Below are 23,570 nucleotides of genomic sequence, written 5' to 3'. Positions count from 1 at the left end.
GGCCCGGGACCGGTGCGGCTGCCGGCGGTTCTCGTCTCCCCGGCAGTGACGGTGGTCAGCGGCCTCCTCACGGTGCTGCCTTTTTTTTTCTCGGAGCTGCGCCGCTATCTCAGCGAGGAGGCGAGGAGCGGCGGCGGGGCGGCCCCGGTGCTCACTTGTGGCGGCGGGACCCGGGAGGGGGGTCGGTCCGCGGCGCCCTGCCGCGCCCCCCGCCGCCTCCGGGCTGCCCGGGCAGCCGCAGCAGCCGCCGCAGCTCTGCGCGGGGCTTTGTCTTTCCCCCAGCGGCTGGCCGGGGCCGTGGGAGCGGGCTGGGGCTGCCGGCCCCCGCGGGCCGCAGGGGCTGCCTTGGGGTTTGCTGTAACGCTGTCGCAGGGGGGTGGCTCAGGAGCCTCTTCCCGCCCCTGCGAGCGGGCAAGAGAAGGAAAAGAAAGCCCGGCGGCGGACTCCGCCTCCCTATTGTTGTTTTCTCTAAAAAGTATTACAAACGGCAAACGCTTAGCTACCGGGGAGGGTTGGGAGGCAGCAGCTCAGGTGTCTCGCTGATCCTGTGTCGTCACAATCAGCTCCTGGGCCGGAGCAGCCGAGGGGAAGAGGCCTTTGGATTTGCTTCCCAGTGAAACGGGGCTCTTTTGTTTTTTCCTTGTATCTAGGTTTATCCGGAATTGTACGTTGACAAATCAAGGGGAGCTAAACTGAAGGTCAATCTAGATGTTACTTTTCCACATGTGCCTCGTGCTTGTGAGTCGGACTGCTGACTACGGAGGGATCACTTTTGTACTTGGCGAGGGCCCACGAGGCTCCGTGTGCCCGCCGCTTCCGAGTGCTGCGCTGCTGCTTGGGCAACAGCCGGGGAGGAATTGTCGGTCCCTCGTGGTTACGCAGCCAGGCCTGCTAGGCGCTTAAAGCAGCGCGTCCAGTTGGGCAGTATTATTTTTCTAGATTGTAAATGAGCCTGAGGCATAAACCCATTTACATTTCTGTATGGCGGTGTACTTGTCAGAGAGCTCAGTCGCACTGGCAGAGCTGGCACAGAGTTCCCTTGGGACTCCAGATTTGACTGTCTCATTGAAAGGCTCCAGAGCCTGCTTTGGAAGTCACTTGACAAGGCACAGCTTTGCCGTGAATTTTGTACTTGAATTCTGACTGTAATACCAATGCCACGTGTTAGCCTTTCTCCAGAAGTTATAAAAGCAGAATGAGCGTTAAGAATCTGATTACCTTTTAACTAAATTCAAAACAAAGTTGCAGGATGAAGTGACTGGAAGTCCTGCAAGTCTGACTGGGTATCGCTGCCGTGCATGTTATCCGCCTGTCTACTGATCGTTCCTGCCTCTTGTTCTGCTGTGGTAGTTCCTCTGGGTAATGCGTTGGGCTCTGAATGTAGTGCATCTTGACTTCCTCCTGATCCCCTGTGATGTTATCGGTGTTTGCCTTCCTCATGTTTCACAGGGCGTGGGAAGGCTGAAGAGGCTGGAAGCCTCGGCTGTTGTGTGCGAAGAAGCTATGAGCCTTCTAAGAGAGCATGTAGCCAGCAAGCGCATCGTGGTGCTTCGGCACCAAGCCGATATGACAGACCTCAATGTTTTTTGTGAAAAGGGATCACAAGGAAATGTGCTGATGTTGAAGGGGGAAAGGTGGTAGGGGAAGAGGTAGGAGGCAGTTTTCAACCAATTTTAGGCTTAACTCCTGTGTTCCTGAGAATGGTTCTGGGCTTTGAGGGGTTTGCTTTTGGCTTTTTGCCTTAAGCGCATCTACCTTTCAGGGTAACGCTTTCTTGGAAGTTGGAAACTGTCCTTCTTGAACACCAAACCAAACCCCGTACCTGGGAGGGCCGTTTAGCGTGCTGCACCGTGTGTTTTATTCCCTGTCGGTCACTTGACACTAGCTGTACGTGCTCTCCCGGTTTGGCACGTTCTTACCCTGCTGGCTGAAAGATTCTGTCTTTTCACTTCCTCGGCTTGCCACAGGCCATAACAAATGTGTGTTCATAGACCGCTTTCCTTGCTCGCTGCTTTCAGATTTGAGCATCGATGCCATGGACGGAGCAGGAGAGCCTCAGCAGGACGTCGAGCACAAGCCGTTTAAACAGCGCTTGGATAAAGCTGCCAATCGTGTGACTCCAGAAGCAGAGAGACACGGTAGGATGCTATTCTGTCATTCTTGGGTGGATGCTCTCATAGTCTTTCCATTACCGTATGCCTGCTATGAGATTCATGGGAACAAGGGACGGCTGAATTCACAGCGTTTTAAACACCACAAACTATTGAAAAGTTTATAGGACACAAGTCTATTACACTGGTAGATCAGACAAGCTCCTCTGTGTGTGTGTATATACGTTATACTCTGTACTTTTGCGAGGCAAGTCTTTGCCTGGTCCCTCTGAAATTGGGACAAGGACTCATTGGTGCATTTCAGGAGCAGAGCTGCTGAGTGAATAGGCTTTTCCTACTAGAAATCAAGCAGCTGCTCTGGCAAAACTTGACTTTGGTTGCATCTTTAAATCCTAGGAGGCTGAGAAACGGGACGAGCTCATTAGAGGAAAGAGCCTCTCTCCAGGGAAGGCTCCGCTGACTTGACCCTTAAGCCTAAACTTGTGTCTTACTATGTTTGCTTTGTGTGTGTTAATGCATACCTGATTAATAGATTTCAGTTGATTTATCAGTTACAAGTTGGAGTAAGTGGTCCTTGGCTACATAAACCTCTCCTCTGTATTTTTTGACATGTTATGGCTTACTGTTCTACTTCAATACAAACCGGGAACGATTCTGGTAGTGTTGCAGTCTAACGGTAATACTGCAAGACTTTGTCTTTCTAAAACGTGAGGTCTTTGTTATCTGTTCTGGGAGACAGTGTAGTTTTGTGTATTGGCATGAACTAAACTTGCTGATTTGTTGTAACTCAGATTTAGCTTTTCTGTTCTTAAAGCTGAAAGGCTAAACTAAGCCAAGAACTGAACAGTGGGTAGGTACGAGACCTTCTCCTGGTGTCACAGAAGTGAGGTGATAGCATTCTTACTGTTGTGTCACTTAGCAGCCTTTCTGTATTCAGAGGCTGTGGCGTGACAAATGTAATGTCTGGGGTCAAACCCTGCTTTTTTGTACCCAATTCTCTGTTTCCACTTATGGGCCTCCTGCCTTACTTGTGTTGCCAGCCTCCACTGGGATTACTAGGTCTGAACTGGTTGTTCTCGCTCATTATATTATCAATGGAGAGGAAGAGAAACTTGCAGGGAGCAAACAGTCTCATCCAGGAGAGGCATTTTGAAAGCGATCAAATTGCATTGCATGCAACGAGCAATTTCTTCTGCTGTCTGGAAAAAGGATATGGCTAGTTTGAATATCCACCACGTGTGTGGCAAGTTAGATTGGAAGTGTCCACCCACCTTTGTGAAACTCTATGATTATCAGTTTCTGTTAGTAACACTTGATGTTCAGTCAGTTATTTAAACGGCAACTATAGCAGTATTGTCTGATAAAGGAAAAATCCACGCAGACGTTGTTACCGCTGGGCTTGCTTTAGTCATGACTCAGAGCTGGGCCACCACCCCAGTGGGTGACAGAGAACCAAGGGATACAGCGTAGGTTATATACGCTTATCAGATCATTAGTCTATGTCTGAAGTTTTTAGGAGTTTCTTTTGGTCCTGTCAGTTCTGTGAATCCATCACCTGACTCTGTCCCAGTTGATTCACCTGCTCGGTTCCAGTCTCTGCCTCGGTTCCAAGCTCCTCCTTGGATCATGATCTTCTTTCTGCCTGCTTTAACTCACACGCTCCTTCAAGCGCGCTTAGTCTTTGAAAGAGCAGTTCCTATTCACATGCACCAATTTTTCCAAAACCGCCTGTGTTTCTGAAAGCACCTGTGTCCACAGATTGATCATCTGCTGCTTCTCTGTTCTCCCACCGATTAACTGGACTGGGTTTTTAAACCAGCCTTGGATTAGGGCTATGCTAGGGACGGGGCCTGGTTCTGCCACTTAGCTGCTTCGGCACTTTAAATTTCTTAGTTAAAAATACATTTTATCTAACATTAACCTTAAATTTAGTAAAGCATACCTAAATATTATGGAGTAGTACGTGGAGGCTTTTCCTGATCATAGTTACATTAAAATAGTTAATAGCTTAATGATTTCTATGGTAGGTTGCATTCTGTGCTGGGATGTCATCTCATTAATTTCCACTGGATGGCGATAGAGGATTGAATTTTTTTTATTTTTATTTTTATTTTTATTTACTGTTTCGTTTCCTTTTAACATGGACCGAGTTTTCCAGCATCATGTGTCATATCTGCATGCAAGTCGAGGACCATGTTAACAGCACGAAACTTTGCATGTGGGGTTTTATGTACTGCAGTTTCTTTATAGTATCCAAGCTGTGTGCAGTACCTCTGGGTGCTCTCTGAGACAACTCAACAGGCAGCTACCGATTACATTCAGAAAGCTGTTACTAGTTGCTGGATCTTGAAAGACTCCGTGTGTTGTACAGGTGTTCTTCAAATGGCAGGAATCATGGCTTTGACAAAGCGTAGGAATTACTAAGCTGCATTCTTCCTGACGCTATCTTTTAGTGTAATTACAGGATCAAAACCCATACTGGTTGAATTCTTAATTGTACTCTCAACTTGTTTGAATGTTGTAAGCTGTAGAAAGTAAGTCTCATAGAGTAGTTTAAGAATGGGTATATTTTTCTAAAATTTTTTATTTGCTTGATCATAACTACCATAAAGTGAGGTTAACGATTGATTTTCATGCCTATTTCATACTTCCTAATTAAAATCTCTTTTTTTCTGTGGCTAATACAGATGTCTTACATACTCACTTCTGTCGACCTGTTATACCTCCCAATCTCAACAAAGAAGGTCCCGATAACATTTTGTCCCCTCAGCAGTGTCTGACTTATCACCTGCCCCGGCCTTAGTTATCCAAGAAGCCGCCTTTTCGAGGCTTGTAAGAGGGTAGTGCGGTGGTGCCTAGACAGTGAGCCTTGTAGGGCTTTTGTAATACAGCAGACTTGGTCCTGTCCTTCAGGATTTGTGAGTGAAACAGCCTGGTTTTAAGGGACCTCTTCCAATAAGAACCCATGTTTCTGAAAATTTTAGACATGCAGTTCCTTGGCTCACTTATTCCGAACTCCAAAGTTTACAAACCTTTCACATTTGTTTTGGGTTTTGGGAAAACAAAGGTCCTGTTTGAGTTTTCTGGAGGCATGTCTTGCCCTTTGGCAGGTTTCAGCTGTCACCAACTCTCATCTCCTCTGTTACGAGTCCCTCTGCAGCCTTCTGCATTTAAGAACATAAAACTCGATGAGTTTGTGCCCCAGCTGTACTGTGGCTGCGCATTCAACACACAAGTGGCACAGACACTTGCAGAATTGTAAAATCATGACAAAGATAGAAATTCCTTGGAGATTTCTAGTAAGCCAGTGGTTAATGTGTGTGCATTGTCAGCGTCGTTGTACTGGAGAGCTGAGTGTCAGTTTTCCACTTGGGAGATTCCCACTGTGATCTAGTTTCACAGCAATATATAACTGTGTTCCCTACATACCTTGGGACAGGATTATGCGCTATGTGCTGCTGTCTGCTATTTAAAATGTTGTTTGTGTAACAGGTCCTGTATCGGTCGCAATTTGCTGTTTGGGTCTGCTTTAGACAAAATTTTAACAAAGCCTTTGTGCAAGTAACATCTGATTGGCGCTCCGGCAAGGCTTATAGGTGGCTGGTTCTTTCTATGGAGGGTGTTCTTCAGTTGGCAAATGCTACTCTGCTTGTTGATCTTATTTTGCAGCTCAGCAGGCCCTGTGCATTCTTTCAGGTGAGCTTTGGGTGCAGGATGCACAGATTCTGATACAAAATCATTTCCTTCATGTGTAGAACAGTTTCTGTGCGTAGAGCAGAAGTACAAGATAGTGTTTCTAGACGTGCCTCGTCACTTTGAATCCTCTTTTGTCTTAGAACTGGGGAAAGAAGAAGAAAAGGTGTTTGATCCAAATGCTTTGGATGCCAATCACTGTGAAAGCTGTTACGGGGCAGAGTCAGAGGACATTCGGTAACCTTTACATCTTCTTAGTGCTTGAATCGATACAGTTAATGTGGCATACGTGTTGGAGGTTTTTTTCCAAAATGTCTGCGAAGGTCCGTACAGTGAAATCCTCCTGGGCACCTGTTCAGAGAATGGTGAGAGCTGTTGTGTTTTAGTACGCCTGTGCTGCACTCATGATTGTTAAGAGCGTGCACAGTTAGGTTGTCTGTTTTGTCTGCGTGCCTGTTTAAGGGCAGTAGCACAAAGATTGTATCTTAGCAAACAGAACCTTTTCTGGGATTACTTGGTGTCCAGAGGGGAGCTGTGTAAATTATTTCACTGTTCTGTGAGCTGTCTTGGAATAAAACCCAGTTATGGCTTTGCCTTCTCACTTCTGCTGCAGGCTTTGCATTCTTATGGGAGCAAAGACCAGACACCTATCACTCAGACAAATTATGGGTGTCATTGGGTGTTTCTCATTCCTTCTACCTGCAAATTTGTGTAAGAATGGATTCGTGATAGTCCACAGGTTCTGGACTATCCTTTGCTATTGTTGCGTCTGTAGTAACTTAGTTTGTCACATCTGTCAAGTTGCATCCTTCCCCAGAGATGTTTCCATCTTGAGGGATTCATGATTCCAGCCTTCAACTTTTTGTTTTGTCCAGCACAACATGGAACAGAGACAGACAATTGTTTTTTTTGGTGAGCGCGATAGAGACTCTGGTGAGTCCGGAGGTAGAAGAGCAAGGAAGAAAGTTTGCCATTAACCTTGCCTCCAATGTTGGCAATCTTTCCCTAAAAACGGAGGAAGGGAGGAATAGAAACAGGTAGATGCTTTGTTCACATGGGGAAGTCCCAAGCTACTCAGAACTGTGGGAGACTTCCCACAGAAACAAATGTCATTTCTGCAGCAAATTTATTTGCCAAGAATGGACTTAGCTGTCTGAATGGACAACTAAAGCCCTCTTCAGAATTAAGCGCTGCATTAAAACAGCTTGCATCCTCGTGCCAAAATCTCAAAAAGTACGTCAGGAAGCTCAAGCTCCTTCAGGAGCGTTAGACCACCTTTCAGTGTCCAGTTCCTGAAGTTTGCTGCTTTGAAATAAAATCCACGGGGGATTTGAGTCCTGAGCTGGAGTGTCTCTTTATCCCTGTAAAGATGATAAGATGATGTTTGTGCTCTTGCAGGTGCTGCAATACTTGTGACGATGTCAGAGAAGCATACAGGTGACGAGGCTGGGCCTTCGAGAACCCGGATAGCATAGAGCAGTGCAGGAGGGAAGGATTTAGCCAGAAAATGGAAGAGCAGAAGAACGAGGGCTGCCGAGTGTACGGTTTCCTGGAGGTCAACAAGGTGAGAGATGGGTTTTGCCGTGAGCCTGTTGCATGGTGTTGATGAGCGTCAGAAGGCACAGTTGGGGAATTCTGCTCTTTTTTCCAATTTTAAGTGTTCACAGGACTGTAATAACCCCTGAGCTCAGCAAGGTACTTGTGCCTGTAGAGGGGTTCAGTAGGAGGGTCACGAAAAGGGTGGGAAGGGGCTAATTCTCTGTTTCATGAGGTGGGTTGGCTAGAGAAGCTTAGCTTTTTCTACCATCTAGCTAGTGAGTCTTTTTACTGAGGTTTCTGGAGGAGGAGAGGCAGCTTCTTTGAGGTGAGGTTGTCCCACCTGCCCTTCTAGTCTCAAAACAGAGACCATCGGTGGGTGCTGGAGATAACAGTAAGCAACAACTTGTCAGCAGAGGTGCTGGAGAGAGTGAAATGTTCCCTTCTTTAGAAAACCAGTGGAAGCAAGACTATTGGAGTTGTCAAGGTCGAAGATGTTTAAAGAGATGTTTTTTGCAACTGGTGTATGAAAATGTAGTACAAGATACACCAGATGACTATGTAACTACCCTGTCATTTGTCAGGTTACTGAGCTCAAAACACTGGGATGTGCAGGTTACGTACCCAAGTACATTCTAGCAGTCAGGCCCAGCGTAATTTTTTTTTTACTACTTTATTTCAAAATCTGGAGGTTTTTTTACATCTTTGTGTACTATTCCTGGAGACAACATTCTTTATTTCTGAAAAACAAAACCAAAACCAAACACACCCCACCGTTTCGCTCATGAAGCCAGACATCGTGTTTTGAGCATCATCGTGGGTGCTGAACCATTACAGGACCCTTTGCCACAAAGTGTGGTGAGCAGGAAAGATTCAAAGGGGAGTGCTGTGGGTAGCAAGGGTCCAAGGGTGGGTGTCACTAGGGAAATTTCTGGGGGCCCTTGTTAGGCTCTTGGACTTTTGCACATCTCCATTCTCATTGCGTCCACAGTTAACATATGCGATAGGTTTGCATGGACATTCAAAGGTGTAATGTAGCATGTGAGCTTGATGCATTGAAATCTTCCAGGGGAGGATGTGTATGATTGCTAGCGAGTGTCATGGAGGACTGGCATCTAATATCCATATCCTTTTCATGGTCAAGGTTAAAATTTTAATAACCTTTGTCTTTTGGGGGATTTTGGAGTGTGGGGGTTTTTTTGGTGGTAGGTAGGTTTAGTGCTTTATTTTAGAACACGGCTTGTTTTCATGGATGCATACATAGGACCACTCTTGTTTATTGTATTAAGGGTTTTCTTACCCTGCCTGCTCACCCTCCCAGTTACTTTCTCCACTCCGTTTCTGTGATACCTTGTGATACCTTTTGATATTTCCTACAGCAGCAGTTAGTTCCCTCCCAGTAGACTTGATTCCTCCTTCTTCCCATTTTTATGTCCGCTAAAATACTCTGCATAAAACAGTTACTGTCAACATCGGTATGTGATTATGGCTTTCCACATGACTGCCTGTGAGGAAGAGGGGAAATTCATATCTCTTTTAGGACAATATTTGCTGGTATTGTCACCCATGACAATGAGTTGCTTATTGTCTATCTTTATCCAAACAAAAATTTGAAAATCCAACTGTCGGTATGACTGCTTTGTTTATATAGATTCAGGCCTTTTAATGAAAGATTACTGTCTCCTGCAGGTAGCTGAAAATTTCCACTTTGCACCGGCAAAAAATTTCCAACAGTCTCATGTACATGGTAAAGTATTTTCTTTTCCTGCTTATTGTGACCTTTAGCTTCCGAGTGTTTCTGACCATTTCCTTTGAACATCTTTGCATTGCTCTCTGTGGTAACAGCAGCACTGCTTCAGGGAGCGAGGACACTGGTGAAATTTTGTTAGAGAGGTTTAGAACTATCCGGAACGAATAGAAAAGTGTTTTCTGAAGGTGCTGCCACATGGGTGTGGGAGAACATGGAGGAGAATGTGTCTGGGCAGTCTCTCAGCCTCACTTGTTCTACAAAACTTTGCTGCCCTGCTGTAAAACAACCTCAGGTACGGTGTTCAGTCCAGGATCTGAATATCGGTATCTCTGGAAGGGCTATTTTGGAGAAAAGCTCTTGAGAATTTCAAGGCAATTCAGAACTGTCAGAGTAAAATTTCAGTTGTGAAGGATTTTGACTTCCTCAAGTATATATAAACACACAGTGGCCAGAATGACAGTGGTAGTTTGCAGAATCACGGAATGGTTTGTGTCAGAAGGTGTGGATAACTGGCTAGCTGAAAAGGGTCACATAGACATAGTCCAGCTGGCTGGACAAAAATGTACATCGCTCTCAGCTTATCTGAAGTAATGCAAAATACACTGTCTTTGGCTGTCCTTGTTACACAATAACAGGAAGATTTTGGTGGGAAAAGAATGTTGCAGGTGGGAACAGATAACTACAGAAGAGAAACTAGGGGCGGGCTTGGTATTTAGGCAACTAACCAATAATGAGCTTAACTTTTGTAATATGTATGAGCTAATTATAAGAAGGCATAAAAGGTGACTGTAAGAGACAATAAACGAAGTCTGCTGATCACTCATATTGAGTGACTGTGTCTTCCCTCCGTCGCGACAAGAAGGGACCTTTAAAGGCCCCCTAGTCCAGCCCCCCTGCAGGAAGCAGGGGCATCTTCAACTAGATCAGGCTGCTTACAGCCCTGTCCAACCTGACCTTGAATGTTCCCTGGCACGGGGCATCTGCCATGTCTATGGGCAACTTCTATGAGTGTTTCACCACCCTCATCACAAAAAATTTCTTCTATCTAGTCTGAATCTACCCTCTTTCAGTTTAAAACCACTAAGCCTTGTCCTATTGCTGCAGGCCCCACTGAAACATTTGTCCCCAACTTTCTTATAAGCCCCCTTTAAGTACTGAAAGGCCACAATAAGGTCTCCCCAGAGCCTCTTCTCCGGGCTGCACAACCCCAATTCTCTCAGCCTGTCTTAGGAAAGGTGTTCCAGCCCTCTCATCATTTCTGTGGCTCTCTTCTGGACCTGCTTTGCCAAGGACTCCGGAGCCAGATGCAGTACTCCAGGCGGGTCTCACGAGATCAGAGGGACAGAATCACTTCCCTCAACATGCTGGTCATGCTTCCGTTGGATGCAGCCCAGGATATGGTCAGCTTTCTGTCCTACGAGCACAGGTTGCTGGCTCGTGTCCATTTTTTGACCCACCGGTACCCCCAAGTCCCTCTCTGCAGGCCCGCTGTTACTCCCTTCATGGCGGATGCACAGTAGCGTTACTGGCAACCTAAGGGCAGCGCATGCACAGAACTGGCCTGACGCCTTTGCGTAGGGGGCTCGAGCCCTGCATGCGCAGAAGGAGCCTGGCGCAGAGGTGTGCAGCTTTGAGGCCTGCAAGGGCGGAACCGTGTCCTTGCCGAGTGAGAGGGAATTGAAACCGTAGAGGGGCGCAGCCACTCCACACCCCCGCGGTCTCCAGGTTGGGGGGCTTCTCGCTAGGGGTGGGGCTGTTGCAGCAGCGAGCACCCGCAGGCTGCGTTTGTCCCGGGGCTGCAGCAGCGCTGCAGTTCGGTACTCCCGTGCCAAGCGCGCTGTGGCAACGTGCTCGGGGGACAGCAGCGGTGGCTCCTTACCGGGAGGCAGCAGCGGGCGCCGCAGCACCACCCTGCAGGCAGCGCAGGACCGCGGTGTTGCTAACTACGGCCGGCAGCGCCGAGTGGGGAGGCGCCAGCGGCGCCAGGGCTGCAGCACCGATAGTTGACCGCCAGGTGGCAGCAGCGCTCCACCAACCCTGTGCTGAGCACCGGCCGGGATCTCGGCCTAGTTCGCACCAGCCGGCCACAGGAACTGCTTGCTGCGGCTGCAGGGTTCAGGTTCACTTCGTTCTGCCCTTTGCCCACTCTCAGCCCAGCCACTATTACCCGTTGCCTCCGTACCAAAAAGCACCCGCGTGGCTCGAGCGTTAAATAATTTGCATATGACAGCTTTAACAGTTGGGTGGTTCTTTCTGTCCCTGCCCCCACCCCATTTACCAGGGAGAGCCAGCAGCATGGGGAACCCAGGGCACAAGGTGCCGGGGGGGGGGGGGGGGGGGGGGGGGGGCGGGCGGTGGATGGTGGGGTCCTACGGATAAGCCCCAGAAATTGCTGTTGTTAAAGGAGAAATTTACACAGATGCGGGTACCACTGGGCTTGCTTCTTTAGTCACAACTCAGAGCTGGGCCACCACCCCAGTGAATGGCAGAGACCCAAGGGATACAGCACAGCTTATATACGCTTATCAGATCATTAGTCAATGTCTGAAGTTTTTAGGAGTTTCCTTTAGTCCTGTCAGTTCTGCAAATCCATCACCTGACTCTGTCCCAGGTGATTCATGGGTCCCTGGTCTCCGAGTAATTCTAGAGCTAAAGTGGTGACAGACATCAACTCTAGGTCAGATGATACATGCCAACACTCACCACTTACCCGGGGTGGCAACCTGCTCCCATCCACTACCTCCTGACCTAGGAAGCCCCTTAGGGAATTACAGCAGCAGTTTGCCAATGGAAAAACCAGAATAGCATGACACAGTGACTCAAAGATCTAAAATGGACCCCTTCTGCCTATAGAAACTGGTGCTAAAAACACAACAGATGAACGAGAGAACATTAACTGCATTGACTGATGCTAGAGCAAACCTCACTGGCCACTTAAGGAGAAGGGCAAAACCAGAATAGCAGTAAAAGCCTGCATGCCCAGGACTGTAATAAAAGAAAAAACCCTGGCTGGAGATTGTTACAAGCCCAAGTAATACACATCCTCTTCAGCTGCAATTTGAGTTAAGATGTAAAACAAATCTTGCAATACACCCGTATTGATTAGTTGCAAGGGCTCACCTCTCACCATGTCTGTTATGGGGTGCAGGTTCTCCCACTTGTCTCAGCTACATTGGGCGCCAGTTGTTGCAGTCGGAGCCCAACTCAGTCAGCCCCACATGGGGCACCCACTGTTGCAGCACAAGCAAGCTATCAGGCTGCAACAAGGCTTTTATGGTCGGACAGATTCTACTGTCCATGCTGTTTGTCCTTCCTCCAGAGGTCAGACCACACCACTCCCCCCCCCCCCATCCAACCCCCTCTCCCACACTCCTCAGGGCTATTTAACTACTTAGCAGGAACGAGCTACAGCTACACATTGTCCGTGTCGATCAACCCACTACCTTGGCGGCAAGGCCACAGCTGCATATTATCAATGCTCATCAACCCTCTGCCTTCACTCCTCTACACTCTTCTCCAAGAAATTCCAGGGAAGACAGTGACAGAAACCTGTGTTGGAACTAAGTGCCTGGTCAATGCCTCCAAGTAACAGCATCCGTGACGTCCAGACAGACAGTGAAGGAATAGATGGATTCAAGAATTAAATTAGGGAATGAGGTAAGTAAAAGGCACGGAGAAAGGGAGACCTCTTGAGTTCTGGAGAGTATTTTTTGATATACCCAATTTCTGGTTTTGTGGCTCAGGAAGAACATAGCCCAAGTTTTGGTGCAGCAGTTATATGGCCACAAAGGGAAGGTGAGAGCCAGCAACAGAACTCCTTCCTGGCACCTTCTGTGTGGGAGCAGTGCCCAGACATTTTCAGTTTCGGAGCAGGGCTCCGTGAGAGTGACAAAGTGAGGGGACTGTTTTGTGGACGAGAAGGAAAACCATGACAACACCATACAGGAGGCAATTCCATTTTAATAGTCTCCAAAGTGTCACGGTTCGAAACAAAGAACAATAGGGTAAGAGAACGAATATGCAGCCAATACCAACAGAAGTAGCGCTGGTAAGCTTCTCAATATTGCTTTTTGGTATTTCACGGGGAAAAACATTGAGCCTAATATTTCTCATCTGTAAGTTCTTGGGGGCTTTGGCGAGAAGGAAACCAACACTCTTACTAGGTTATCTGAGAATCACAGTTTACAGTTACTCAATGTCTTCTGGTCTCACAGGATGAGGCAGAGGTATAATTGATTTCTTCTCTATATCTCTGGAAAGAGCTTTCCTCATATCTATGGCAAAAGAAAATAATGCTATTATAAAAGACAGTCATTGCACAAAGCCATATTAAGTGACTTCTCTATTACATTAAGATCATTTTTTGAGAGGGTTTCCTAGAATCCTAGAATATCTTGAGTTGCAAGTGACCCATAAGGATCATCAAGTTAACTCCATGCTTCTCGCAGGACTACCTAAAACTAAACCATATGACTAAAAGCATCATCCAGATGCTTCCTGAGCTCTTGACAGGTTTGGTGCCCCGACTGAACGCCCTGTCAGTGGCTAAGATTTTCCTAACATCCAACCTGAACTTCCCCTGACACAGATTCATTCTGTTTCCTGTAATTAAGTTTCATAACTGATGTACTCTTCAGTAGGAAAAGCTATCTAAAGCAGTATACAGAATCCCATTCATCAATGGCTATCTGAACTTGTTTCATATTCAAAAAAATACAAACAGGCCCAGGAACCCTCAACACAAGAACCTTTCCATTCAACTTAAGGCACAACAACTACTTACCATAAGCATCTTCATCTGGCTCTCCGCTGCTAGCAGAGTAGTACTCCAATACTGTCCGGTACACACTGTAGCCGAGCTGCTTATACATATTTACTGCAACCTGATTAGATACTCTCACAAAGAGATCAACAAAAAATCCACCCTTTCTTTGGAAACATAAAACCAAACAAAAACCACAGTAAGGAATAGCAAGTGAATGTATTGCTAAATAACCAATAACTTGTAATCAGACCAAGAGCAGATCTGATGATGTCATATGCTAATTAAACACTTTTCACACTGCAGTAACAGATGCACTCCTTTCCCAAGGGACAAATCCTCTATAAACTCAGATTTTATTCTATTTTTGTCACATAGCCATCCTTTTATACCAGCCTGTGGGTTCAGAATTATGAACAGGAATTCAAACAGGGCAAGCTAAGCACTCACACAGGTCTCATATACATAAGAAACTTTTTATTTAAAAAATTTATAATCCACATTTTCGATTGCATTGGCTTAGGGACTGCCTCCTTCAACGTTTGTGGCAGGGAGCAGTGGCGGAATGGGTCACAAAGTTTAGTTGCCTAATACAAGGCAGCCCTTCTCCTCACAAGGCAGATTCTTAAAAATGTACTATTTTCCAGTTTTACCAATTACAATGGGGTTGCCCTACCACCATGAGTTCAGGACATTTCCCTGTGGGTTCATTTGACACTCAATTAAATTTTCAGCAGGTACAAGCAGCCAAGCATGACACAGAAAGTAAGCTAAGCTACTGTCTACCATACAGAATTGGTTCCAAGGCTGCCTGCAGGAATTGCAAAAAGCCCACGATTACTGAACAACCAAGCTGGAGACACTATGGGAAAGTGTTGACATTTCATGAAACTCTTGCTGTCAAGACAAGGACCTTTTATACAGTATCTCTATTGGAATTCAGGCTACATCCTACTCATTCTGGCAAGTTAGCTTTCATAGAAACCCTGAGATCTCTAATTACAGGGAATCCTCAGCGAATCGGAACACTACTTAAAGCAAAATTCTGGGTCTCTTTCATTCAAATCAAATGCCTAAGCCATGGACAGGTGTCTGTAGAAAGATTACTTTTAGAAGATTAAAGATAAGCACAGTACTCACTTTTCTGAAATTTCTTCCAGTAGTTCCATCAATTTAGCAGCCAAACCCAGCCGTCGAAATTCTGGTGCAACAGAGAGAGCAGTAACATGTCCATGCCACTCTTCCCTAGCCACAGAGCCTTCTGCTTTACCCATTACTGCGAACATACAGAGCATCAGAGCAGGAGCACCTTGGGAATAATGCACCACACACAGCCACACGACTTTACAAAAGAACCAAGCAGTCCCCAAACAAACATTGCAATGATTGTGGTAAAGGCTTAAGCAGTGATACTATGTTATTACCCAGTGATTCACAGCCACTAGGTTTCATTTTGATGAAGTATTGCAGTTGTTTCTTGATTAGTGTAAATAAATACATTTCCACAAATTCATTGTTTGAGGCATGAGTCCCAAATGCAAGTTTTCAGCAATTCTTGTGAGTTCTTTAACTGAGTGGAATTCATGACCAAAGTAATGGAGGGCTATAAGCCCAAAACTCACCATCCCAGCAATTACTGAAGACTTTTCATGACTATGGGGGAATAGAGCTTGGGAAGCTTTGCCAATGTGGCAAGAGAAAGCAAAGGCCCTGGAAACACTGGATGTTTAAGGGGGGGAAAAAAAAGCAGGGTTGGGTGTGTGTTCTTCATAGGTCCTCTCCTTTCTACGCAGAGCCAAGCTACTGTTAGCTCAGTAATGAATATTCAGACTTCCACAGGGTACTCTTAAAAACATCATACACTGCTAAATAAGAAACTGATGCGGTGGGTACAGAGAAACCTTCCGTACAGCAAACACTTTAAGCTTTACTGTTAAACACTTTATTTCCTGGGTCCCTGCAAAGACTCTCATTCTGTGCCCACCTTCCCAAACCCCCAAAAGAAGGAAAAAAAACCCAATTGGAAAGTACAAACAAACCAACAGTTCTACTCGGAATGAGTTCTGAAAAACAAGAATATCCCACAGCAAATAAGCAACTGACATCCAGACCCAAGGGCATTCCCTTACAGGACAAGGCAAAACCCAAGCCCAGCATTTTCAGTTACTGATGACTAGCAGCGTGTGAGGTCAGAGCTGAGCGTGGGCACCTCATTCCGGGAGCACAGAAGCACTCGTACTTACACATTCACCCGTGTAACACCTGGGCAGGCGTTACGGCAGCCGAGCCTCCTTGCCGCACTTGGAACGCCACACCGAAAACTACTGCCACGAGCCCTATACAACACCCTTAGACACTTATGGAATGGGAAGGCGCTGCATAACGTTCCTCCTCCCTGCAGAGTATCTGGAAAATGCGAAGCCTAAGAAAAGCTCCAGCCTTACAGCGCGCCCCTCCCCCCCCCCACCGGCGAGACGGCGGCCACGCCACTCACTGTAGCCCATCAGCTCGCCCCCGGGCGCCTCAGCCACGATGAAGTACTCGGGCCAGTGGGCCAGGTACTGCAGGTAGAAGGGTGTCCCGTACTGGAGCACGCAGTTAAGGAGCAAGCTGCTGCCGCCCGCGCTGGGACCCGCGCCTCCTCCCCGGCGGCCGGCGGCAGCGGGAAGGATACGGTCTCCGTCAGCGGGTCCAGGTTGCTGCGAAGGAAGAGCGACGCTCACCACGGGCCCGAGCCCCACCGCCGGCCGGGGGAGCCCCGAGCTCCCGCGGGGAGAGGGGGAGCCCCGCGTGCACCCACGGCCTGAGCGTGGCGGAGAGCGGGCGGGGGGCTTGGGGCAGGGGGGAGGGGGCGGGAGGAGGCAGATGGTGCTTACATGTTGTTGAAGCGGAAGAGGTCGTCGCAGGTGAAGGCGCGGAGCGTCGTCATGCTGCAGCTGCTAGCCCTGGCCCTCCACTCCGGAAGTGCGCCCTTCGCCCCGGAAGCACTCCCGCGGCCTCAGGGCCGCTTCCCACCAGCCCTGGCAGGGAGGCGTCGGCGCGGCGCGGCCCTGCTGGGAGAGCTGCACCCGCGGGCTCCGAGAGCAGCAGGCGGACGGCTGGGAACGCTGTGCCCGCCTGCGGCGGGACCGGGCCGGCAGTGCCGGGGGGCGCGGGGCGCCTGGCTCCAGGGGGTAGGTCGCGCCTGTGCAGCGCCCAAGGGCGGCCCCGCGGCGAGCCCCGGGAGGCGCACACCGGCAGCTGCCGGTAGCAGAGGCCGAGACCTGGGTTCTTTTTGGCTTTGTCTTACCTTGTGTAAGGGACAGTCTCAGGACAAAAAGAACTCTTGTAACAAACAGGGGTTTGCGAAAAAATACAGCTCCCTCTCTGCTTCGGCAGCTTGATTTGGTTCACTTTCCCTTACGCGTGTGCGCACCCCTCATAGCCTCTCTAATTGTTGCAAGAGCCAGGACAACAGCACAGTACTTTTTTTTTTTTTTAATCTGGTTCACCTATCTGCCAGTCCTCACCAAGCAGACTTTGTGCACTCTTAGTTTTGTGGAATTAAGAGAAATGGCCTCTCCCCACTGCGATACGGAATCCTCACCCAGTTTGTGGTGCTGCAGCTCAAGCAGAGAAAGAATGATCCGCTTAACTTAAGGCTTGCCTGGAAAGCTGAAGCTGCAAGGATGACATGACAGCCTTTAAGATGAAAAATAAGAGACACATCATGGGGAAATAACAACAAAAAGATTTGATTTAAGCTGCTGCAGGTGGCAGTTTTGCAGTAGGTACTTTCTGTGAATTCACAAATAATCCCCTAATGTAACAGTAACTTTTCGATTAAAGTTCTCTATTTCTTCTCTGTTAGTAAGATTTAGGAATTTATTACCTCCAGCTGTTTCCATTAGCCTTTCCAGTTACTTCTATATTTCAAAAAGAGGGACTAATAAATAAAAAGACTACCTCAACTATAAGCTTTTTCTTGCTTTTCAGCATTTTGTAATATGAAACACCTCGCATTGGAGAAGATGGGGTAGCTTATTTTTGCCAGTCCAAATTCCTTCCTAGGTTTATGTATCTGTTTCCTGGCATTACAAGAAGCGAGAAGTGTTTTGCATGGCACAGTGAATACAATGTTCTAATTTTTAAAAGAAACAATTGCACAAGAATAGACAGTGGAATCATCTTGAGGTGGTTTGGGTGCATGTTTCCTTTTTTGCACTCTGCTTTTCCTTCGTTTCATGCCTGAAATTCTGAGTTTGCTTCCGCCCTACTCCTTCCCTCCCCTAGCAGAGCCACCATCATATGCAAATAGTGGAATTTGCTTTAGCACCAAATGTCAATCTTAACTTCAAAAGAAATGGTTCAGCGGTTCAAGATACCTGCCGGCTGCTTTTACTGCTGTTCAGGTCAAGCACACTAACTAGATTGATAATGTTATTACATCCTTCCTTTGCAAAGAGTTTAAAGTGGACCGAGCACAATGAAAGGCAGCAGCATCAGAGTCTAATGATACACAAACCATTCAAGTGTGAACCATTTCTTAAAAACAAACCAACAAACCAGAACACAGCACCCAGCATTTCAAATTATAATTCAGTATTACAATGTATTATGTGCAAAACTCACCTTTTACAAAATGAAATACAAACATGTGCCAGGGGTTTCAGATACATGGCAAACTGATGAAAACGCTATAATCTCTGCATGTACAATACACATGCTGCTCATAACATTTTTGTAATTATCTGCCTCACGTTACACTGCTCAAAGCAGGCCTGGGGAGAATCCCACGTCCCTCTAGAAAGACTAGCCCAAACTGACTTAAGTAGGGTCCTATCTTGGACCAATCTATAGAAGACATACATTTAATACCATTTTATCTTTGCATATGTGGGATTGACTTTCACATCTCACCTACTAAGTAACTTAGAACCATGAAATGCTGTAACACATTCTTCAGTTCAAGCCAAGTTGATGTTGGTGACATACTATACAAACTAGTTAGCGTTCTCCTTTACCTTACTGATCTATTTAATCTTCTGGAAAAAACAAACAGTATCTGGGATAGACACTGTCAAATTGCTCTGCAAATCTACAATACTGCTTACATAAAAGTTCCTTACCAACCTCCTCTGCTTATTTTCTGCAAGGAGCCTGAACCAACAGACATAACATGTTTTTATTGTAAATTAAGTTGTCTACATTCTTTCTCTGCCCCTTCTCTACAACCTTTTCTTTCAATATCCTCTTTCAACCCCTAGTTCTATCTGAAGCAATGCATATAAACAATAATCCAGATAACAGTACATCATGTTCAGATAAAGGCACTGAAATTGCCAGTGCCAATGTTACAATCTTCTTACAGGTAACAGAAGTTTCATGAGAACTCTCCTGTAACAGGGAAAGAAAAGAAACCACAGAGACTTTTAATACAACACACTAAAACCAGCAAGAGATTTATTCTTGTATATTAAATGTTAAAATCACATGCGTAATTATAGAATACTTTATCGTAAAAAAATGTATTTCAAAAAACCCTGACAGTTTACCTGCAACTGCTATAGAATTTCTATTTTTTATATATATATATAAAACTATGGTGATTCTCTGTAATAAAAAAAATTAGGAAAGGATGCAATCATCCAAGTAACGATGCGTTAACTGATGCCCTGCATCAGACAGTCTTGTCAAACTCATGCTGGTGAAACTGAGCTCATACCAGCCAGAATACTTGTCTTAGCATTCATATACTTGAATCAAAATGACATTCGGCTATAGGGTGAGTGCAAGAAAATACATTTTTGCACGCTACAGCAAGAGACCTGCAAAGGGCCACGGTATAATATGTTTCAAAAGAGTCTGTGGTACAAGAAATTCAGCCTCATGGGCCGTTGACTCAAACACATTGGTGGAATACTCTGTATAACTGGCTATATGCATGATTTACACGACGTTTTGTATGCAATGCACATGTTTAACTAGGTATTTATGGTTTAAGACTTGTTTTGGCTCCTAAGGCAGGCAGCCACAAAGATGTTTTCAAGAGTTAACAAGGAACAGAAATTAAAGGAGTTGCTGGTTTTAAGAAGCTGACTCATCATTGTTTTGAAAAATGCCACCATATGGATCACTGTTAACCCCGCTTGTAGACAAAGCAAAAGACCTGGGGTTGCGGACGGCTGTGCAACTCTGCCTTAATTTTCTGAAGGTAGGTATCTTCTGTCAGTTGCTGCCGGGTGTCATCGACAAAAAGAAACAGGCTATATTCTTCTGCATTGTACACTTTAAACTTTTCAGTACAAAGCTGACATACATCTTCAGTAGTGATATTAGTAAGGTCATTCCTGTACATCCACTGTTAACTTCCTGGAATGCAACACGAAGGTAGTTCTGTAGAATGAGAAAACAGACATCAGAAACAACCCCCCCAAACCTCATCCTCTGAAAACTGAAAGCTCAGAGACCAATTATACGTAACAAGTGGCAACATTTCAAATGACTGATCTTGGTAGAGCCACACAATCACCATTGACAGCACTACCAAACCCAGCCAGGAAAGCAGAAGCATCACCCTTCTGCACAGTGACAGAAACTGCCTCTCCCTGCTATCAAAGCCACCCTCAGGGCTCACAGGGCAGAAATATTCTTCCACCAAGAAAAATGCACAAATCTCACCCATTGGTATGCTAGCTAGCTGAATTTCTAGAGCGTACACATAGTTCCTTGATAGCTTCACTGATTTTTTTTTTATTTTATTGTTTTTACAATTCAGTTTGCTTACTTTATTTATACTGCCTGTTCAGTTTTTTTAAAAAGCGAAAATGCCACATGCTTTGCTTGTAAGTGGAACATCTCTGCAGTTTGCATTCCAAGTGCCTGGTCTCATTTAAGTCAAAATTAAAGCAGTTGGTGCCACCAAGCATTGGATTAAAGAACTCTCTATACCCATGTTAACTCCCACAGGCTTCCACTGGAGATGACTAGTTAGCATCAGCCATCCTTTGTCTCAATAAAGCAGGGTCATCACCACATTTGGTCACAGGAGGCTCAATAAACTGTAAAGAATTCAGCACAGATCCTCAAAGCCCTGGGTTTGAAAACGAGGGAGCTCCTAGCTTGGGATGGGACATCGGAAAACTCAGTACGCTTCTCTGATCCTCTTTATAGGCTCCAGGCCAGGGCTGGTTCAGCTGCTGCCTGCAGCGTCAGCACAGACTGGATGCAGCAGGCAGGGAAAACTCCTCCACAGAGCCCCAGTCCCTGGTTGGGGCCAGGCTTGTTACCTGTAGGCAAGAAGTGGAAGCCTCAAGCCTTCTGCCCTCAACCCTCGCTTAGGCTGCTCCCACAGCTTCCCATGCAGATGAGTGGCACAGGAGGCATTATTTCACATTTGCAGTTCGTCACAGGCTCCAAAAGCAGTGCCTGGAAATTGCTCCGAAATGTACTTGATCACACTTCAAAATTACTCTGAAAAGTGTAATTTGAATCAGCACAGAGGAACAGAGCGGATAACTCACGTGGCTGTGCTCAAAGCTCTGAACAGGGTCTAAGTGCTTATTGCTGAAGGCTGTTCCTAATGGTTTCTGTGCCGTTAAGGCAATTTGGTAAATAAAAATAGGACAGGATATTTAGTAAAACATCCTTCAGTGCTGTCCAGTGACTATGTTACAGCTAATAGGAAACAAATGAAATAAAGGACATAGCCTCTCTTTGGAATCACAGCCGTAACTGCCTTGGCTCTGTAAGGGCAGAGAGAGACTGTCATTTTAATGCAGCGTGTTTGCACAGAACTAGCAAATGAGGAGGTGACTAAGACTAAGATATGACAGTGTGTCTGAGGCGGTTGCTGTTTTAAAAAACAAAACTTCACAACCAAAAAAGCCCACCAAACCAAACAAAAAAAACCCACCCCAAAACAACACACAACCTTTTATTCTCCCTCGTGAATTCTTGGAATAGGCATAAGAACCATGGAGTTCTGCCCTCAAATTAAAAGTGTCAAATTCTAGCAAGCTGAAGTGGCCAACAACATAGCAAGATTGCTAAACACTGGACTTTTTTCTCAATGGTCAACAAACCCCCCTTCGTATCCTAATTAACAGAAAACCTAAAGAAACATTTATATTATTATTAAAGCCTGGAAGGACAGCATTTCTAGCAATCTGGGTCTTAGACCAATATTCAGTGTCAGAAGACATGGGATCAAACCATCCAGCTGTTTATCCTTTCTACTGAACTGCTGTTACTGCTGCCTTTCAGAGAAAGGTGTTTCTGGACCCGATCCCCCAAATCAATTCCCAGCTAGCAGTTTTCACTGATTAAATAAAAAAAAAGTATAGGAGGGTCACCTCTCCAGGCAAATGAGCATCTAAGTTCTGAACTGAGGACTGCTTCATTGCATGAACATCTCTGTATGCTCCCCAAACCAGCAACAAAAATTTTTGTTTACTTCGGCATACACAAAGTGTTTTCAGCTGTCCTCCCAGGTTGCTTAACACTCTTCAAGCCAAAACAGACACTCTTCAGGTTTTGTGGAGGTGGGGTTTTTTTGTTTGTTTGTTTTGCTTTTTAACTGAACATCATTTGATCTGAGCGCCATGTAGTGTTCCTGAAGTGATGCTTATAATTAATTAGCCTCTAGCCTCAAAATGGGAACAGGAAGTGATTTGATAAATGAATTGTAAAGGCAGACCAGCTCGTTTCGTCATGACTTGTGGAAACGCATCTGTATCCTGTGCTGACATGCTATTTTGTTTTGCTGCAAACTACACAAGTCTGCATCTAGAGAGGACAACATATTAGTCATCACCAGTGTCCTTACACAGCCTCTTTACAGCCCTCACTGCCTGAAATTGCAGGCATGCTCTTGCCTTTTCCAGGCTTCAGTTTACCTGTTACCCACTACTGTTGCTCCACTGAGATTACCTGTCAAACCCTAGATTTACATACAAGCCCTGTTTATCACCTACGATAGAAAAAACATCCATCCATAAAAGAAGGGCTCAGTAAGAGACTGAACGAGCCTGGGAACCATCACAAAAAGGCACAGTCCTGTACAAGCTACGTTGCCTGGGAGGCTGAAAGCAGAAGGCTGCTTCAGAACACCACGGTGTGTGGTGTGCACGTCCAGAATACATGACTACGCTGCCATTTGCTTTCTTATCGCTCTTCCTAATATCTTGCACATTTATAGACTGGCATGACTAATACGGATCTATTTCAAGACACCTCATGTCAGGATGGCCAGGTGTCCAGCTCTTGGTGGAGGTCTACAGTGACACATGCCTCACCCCTTGTGCAGACAAGGGCATCTCCTCCAAAGAAGCAAGGCTTGAAAATCAAGACCTCACACAACCTATATGCCTTGATAATCTGCACAACCCTGAAAAGAAAGGTAGGACTGAGGTGAGCGATGGATAGGTGGTGGTGCCAGAGGCTGAACAACTAGGGAAGAAAAGTCTCCAGGGTAAACTTCCTCTCATTTTACCTGCCTAAAGCATGCCAATAAATGACAGAACTCTCTGTGCTACGTCTGCTCTGCTTTGTTCAGCTGTGGGTTCATTAAAACTCACATTATGGCAGTGTGGTAAATACATATCTTTTCTTAAAGAAGAGGTAATAAAGGAGCAGGGAGTAAGTCACAAAGCAAAGCAAAGGGATGGCTGGGAAAGGGAGAACCAAATTCTCTGCTCAGCACTTTTACCGCTGCTTCTTACTTGCCCCATTTGCCTGC

At 46.0% G+C, this 23,570-nt stretch overlaps 2 protein-coding genes and 1 non-coding gene across 4 annotated transcripts; 1 reads left to right on the top strand and 2 right to left on the bottom strand.

Moving 5' to 3' along the window:
- The first annotated feature begins 35 nt into the window (after positions 1-35).
- Positions 36-12,888, top strand: LOC114015532 (endoplasmic reticulum-Golgi intermediate compartment protein 3-like). The gene is given in 7 exon segments (XM_055715042.1): positions 36-698; positions 1,450-1,649; positions 2,019-2,138; positions 5,948-6,041; positions 7,203-7,368; positions 9,030-9,087; positions 12,612-12,888. Coding segments are annotated over 5 exon segments (489 nt in total). The 5' UTR covers positions 36-698; positions 1,450-1,649; positions 2,019-2,035; the 3' UTR covers positions 12,680-12,888.
- On the bottom strand, positions 11,717-11,801 carry LOC114015088 (small nucleolar RNA SNORD45). The gene has a single exon (XR_003558853.1). It is a non-coding gene; the product is annotated as a small nucleolar RNA SNORD45 (small nucleolar RNA).
- Positions 12,889-13,030: 142 nt separating the features above from the next.
- On the bottom strand, positions 13,031-16,882 carry LOC102056201 (N-alpha-acetyltransferase 20). Of its 2 annotated transcripts, none has more exons than XM_055715040.1 (6): positions 16,729-16,882; positions 16,527-16,551; positions 16,320-16,437; positions 14,993-15,128; positions 13,874-14,019; positions 13,031-13,364 (listed from the first exon to the last, which is right to left on the bottom strand). In XM_055715040.1, the coding sequence occupies exons 1-6, from the start codon at positions 16,779-16,781 to the stop codon at positions 13,279-13,281; spliced, it is 564 nt and encodes a 187-aa protein (XP_055571015.1). In that variant the 5' UTR covers positions 16,782-16,882; the 3' UTR covers positions 13,031-13,278. The 2 variants fall into 2 exon arrangements, with proteins under 2 accessions (XP_055571015.1, XP_055571016.1); XM_055715041.1 differs by having other exon boundaries at positions 16,347-16,437; positions 16,729-16,880.
- Between the last annotated feature and the right edge of the window lie 6,688 nt (positions 16,883-23,570).

This window comes from Falco cherrug, chromosome 7, assembly GCF_023634085.1.
Source record: "Falco cherrug isolate bFalChe1 chromosome 7, bFalChe1.pri, whole genome shotgun sequence".
Taxonomy (NCBI): Eukaryota; Metazoa; Chordata; class Aves; order Falconiformes; family Falconidae; genus Falco; species Falco cherrug.
Note: the sequence above shows the minus strand (reverse complement) of the source record. Positions and strands in the feature narration are given on the sequence as shown.

Excerpts from the sequence above, each read along its gene's own strand:
- LOC102056201 (XM_055715040.1), bottom strand. The coding sequence starts at position 16,781 with ATGACGACGCTCCGCGCCTTCACCTGCGACGACCTCTTCCGCTTCAAC. Across the intron at positions 14,020-14,992 it reads CTGGAAGAAATTTCAGAAAA|AAAGGGTGGATTTTTTGTTG; the intron begins GTGAGTACTGTG and ends ATGTTTCCAAAG. Across the intron at positions 13,365-13,873 it reads GCCAGATGAAGATGCTTATG|ATATGAGGAAAGCTCTTTCC; the intron begins GTAAGTAGTTGT and ends CTTTTGCCATAG.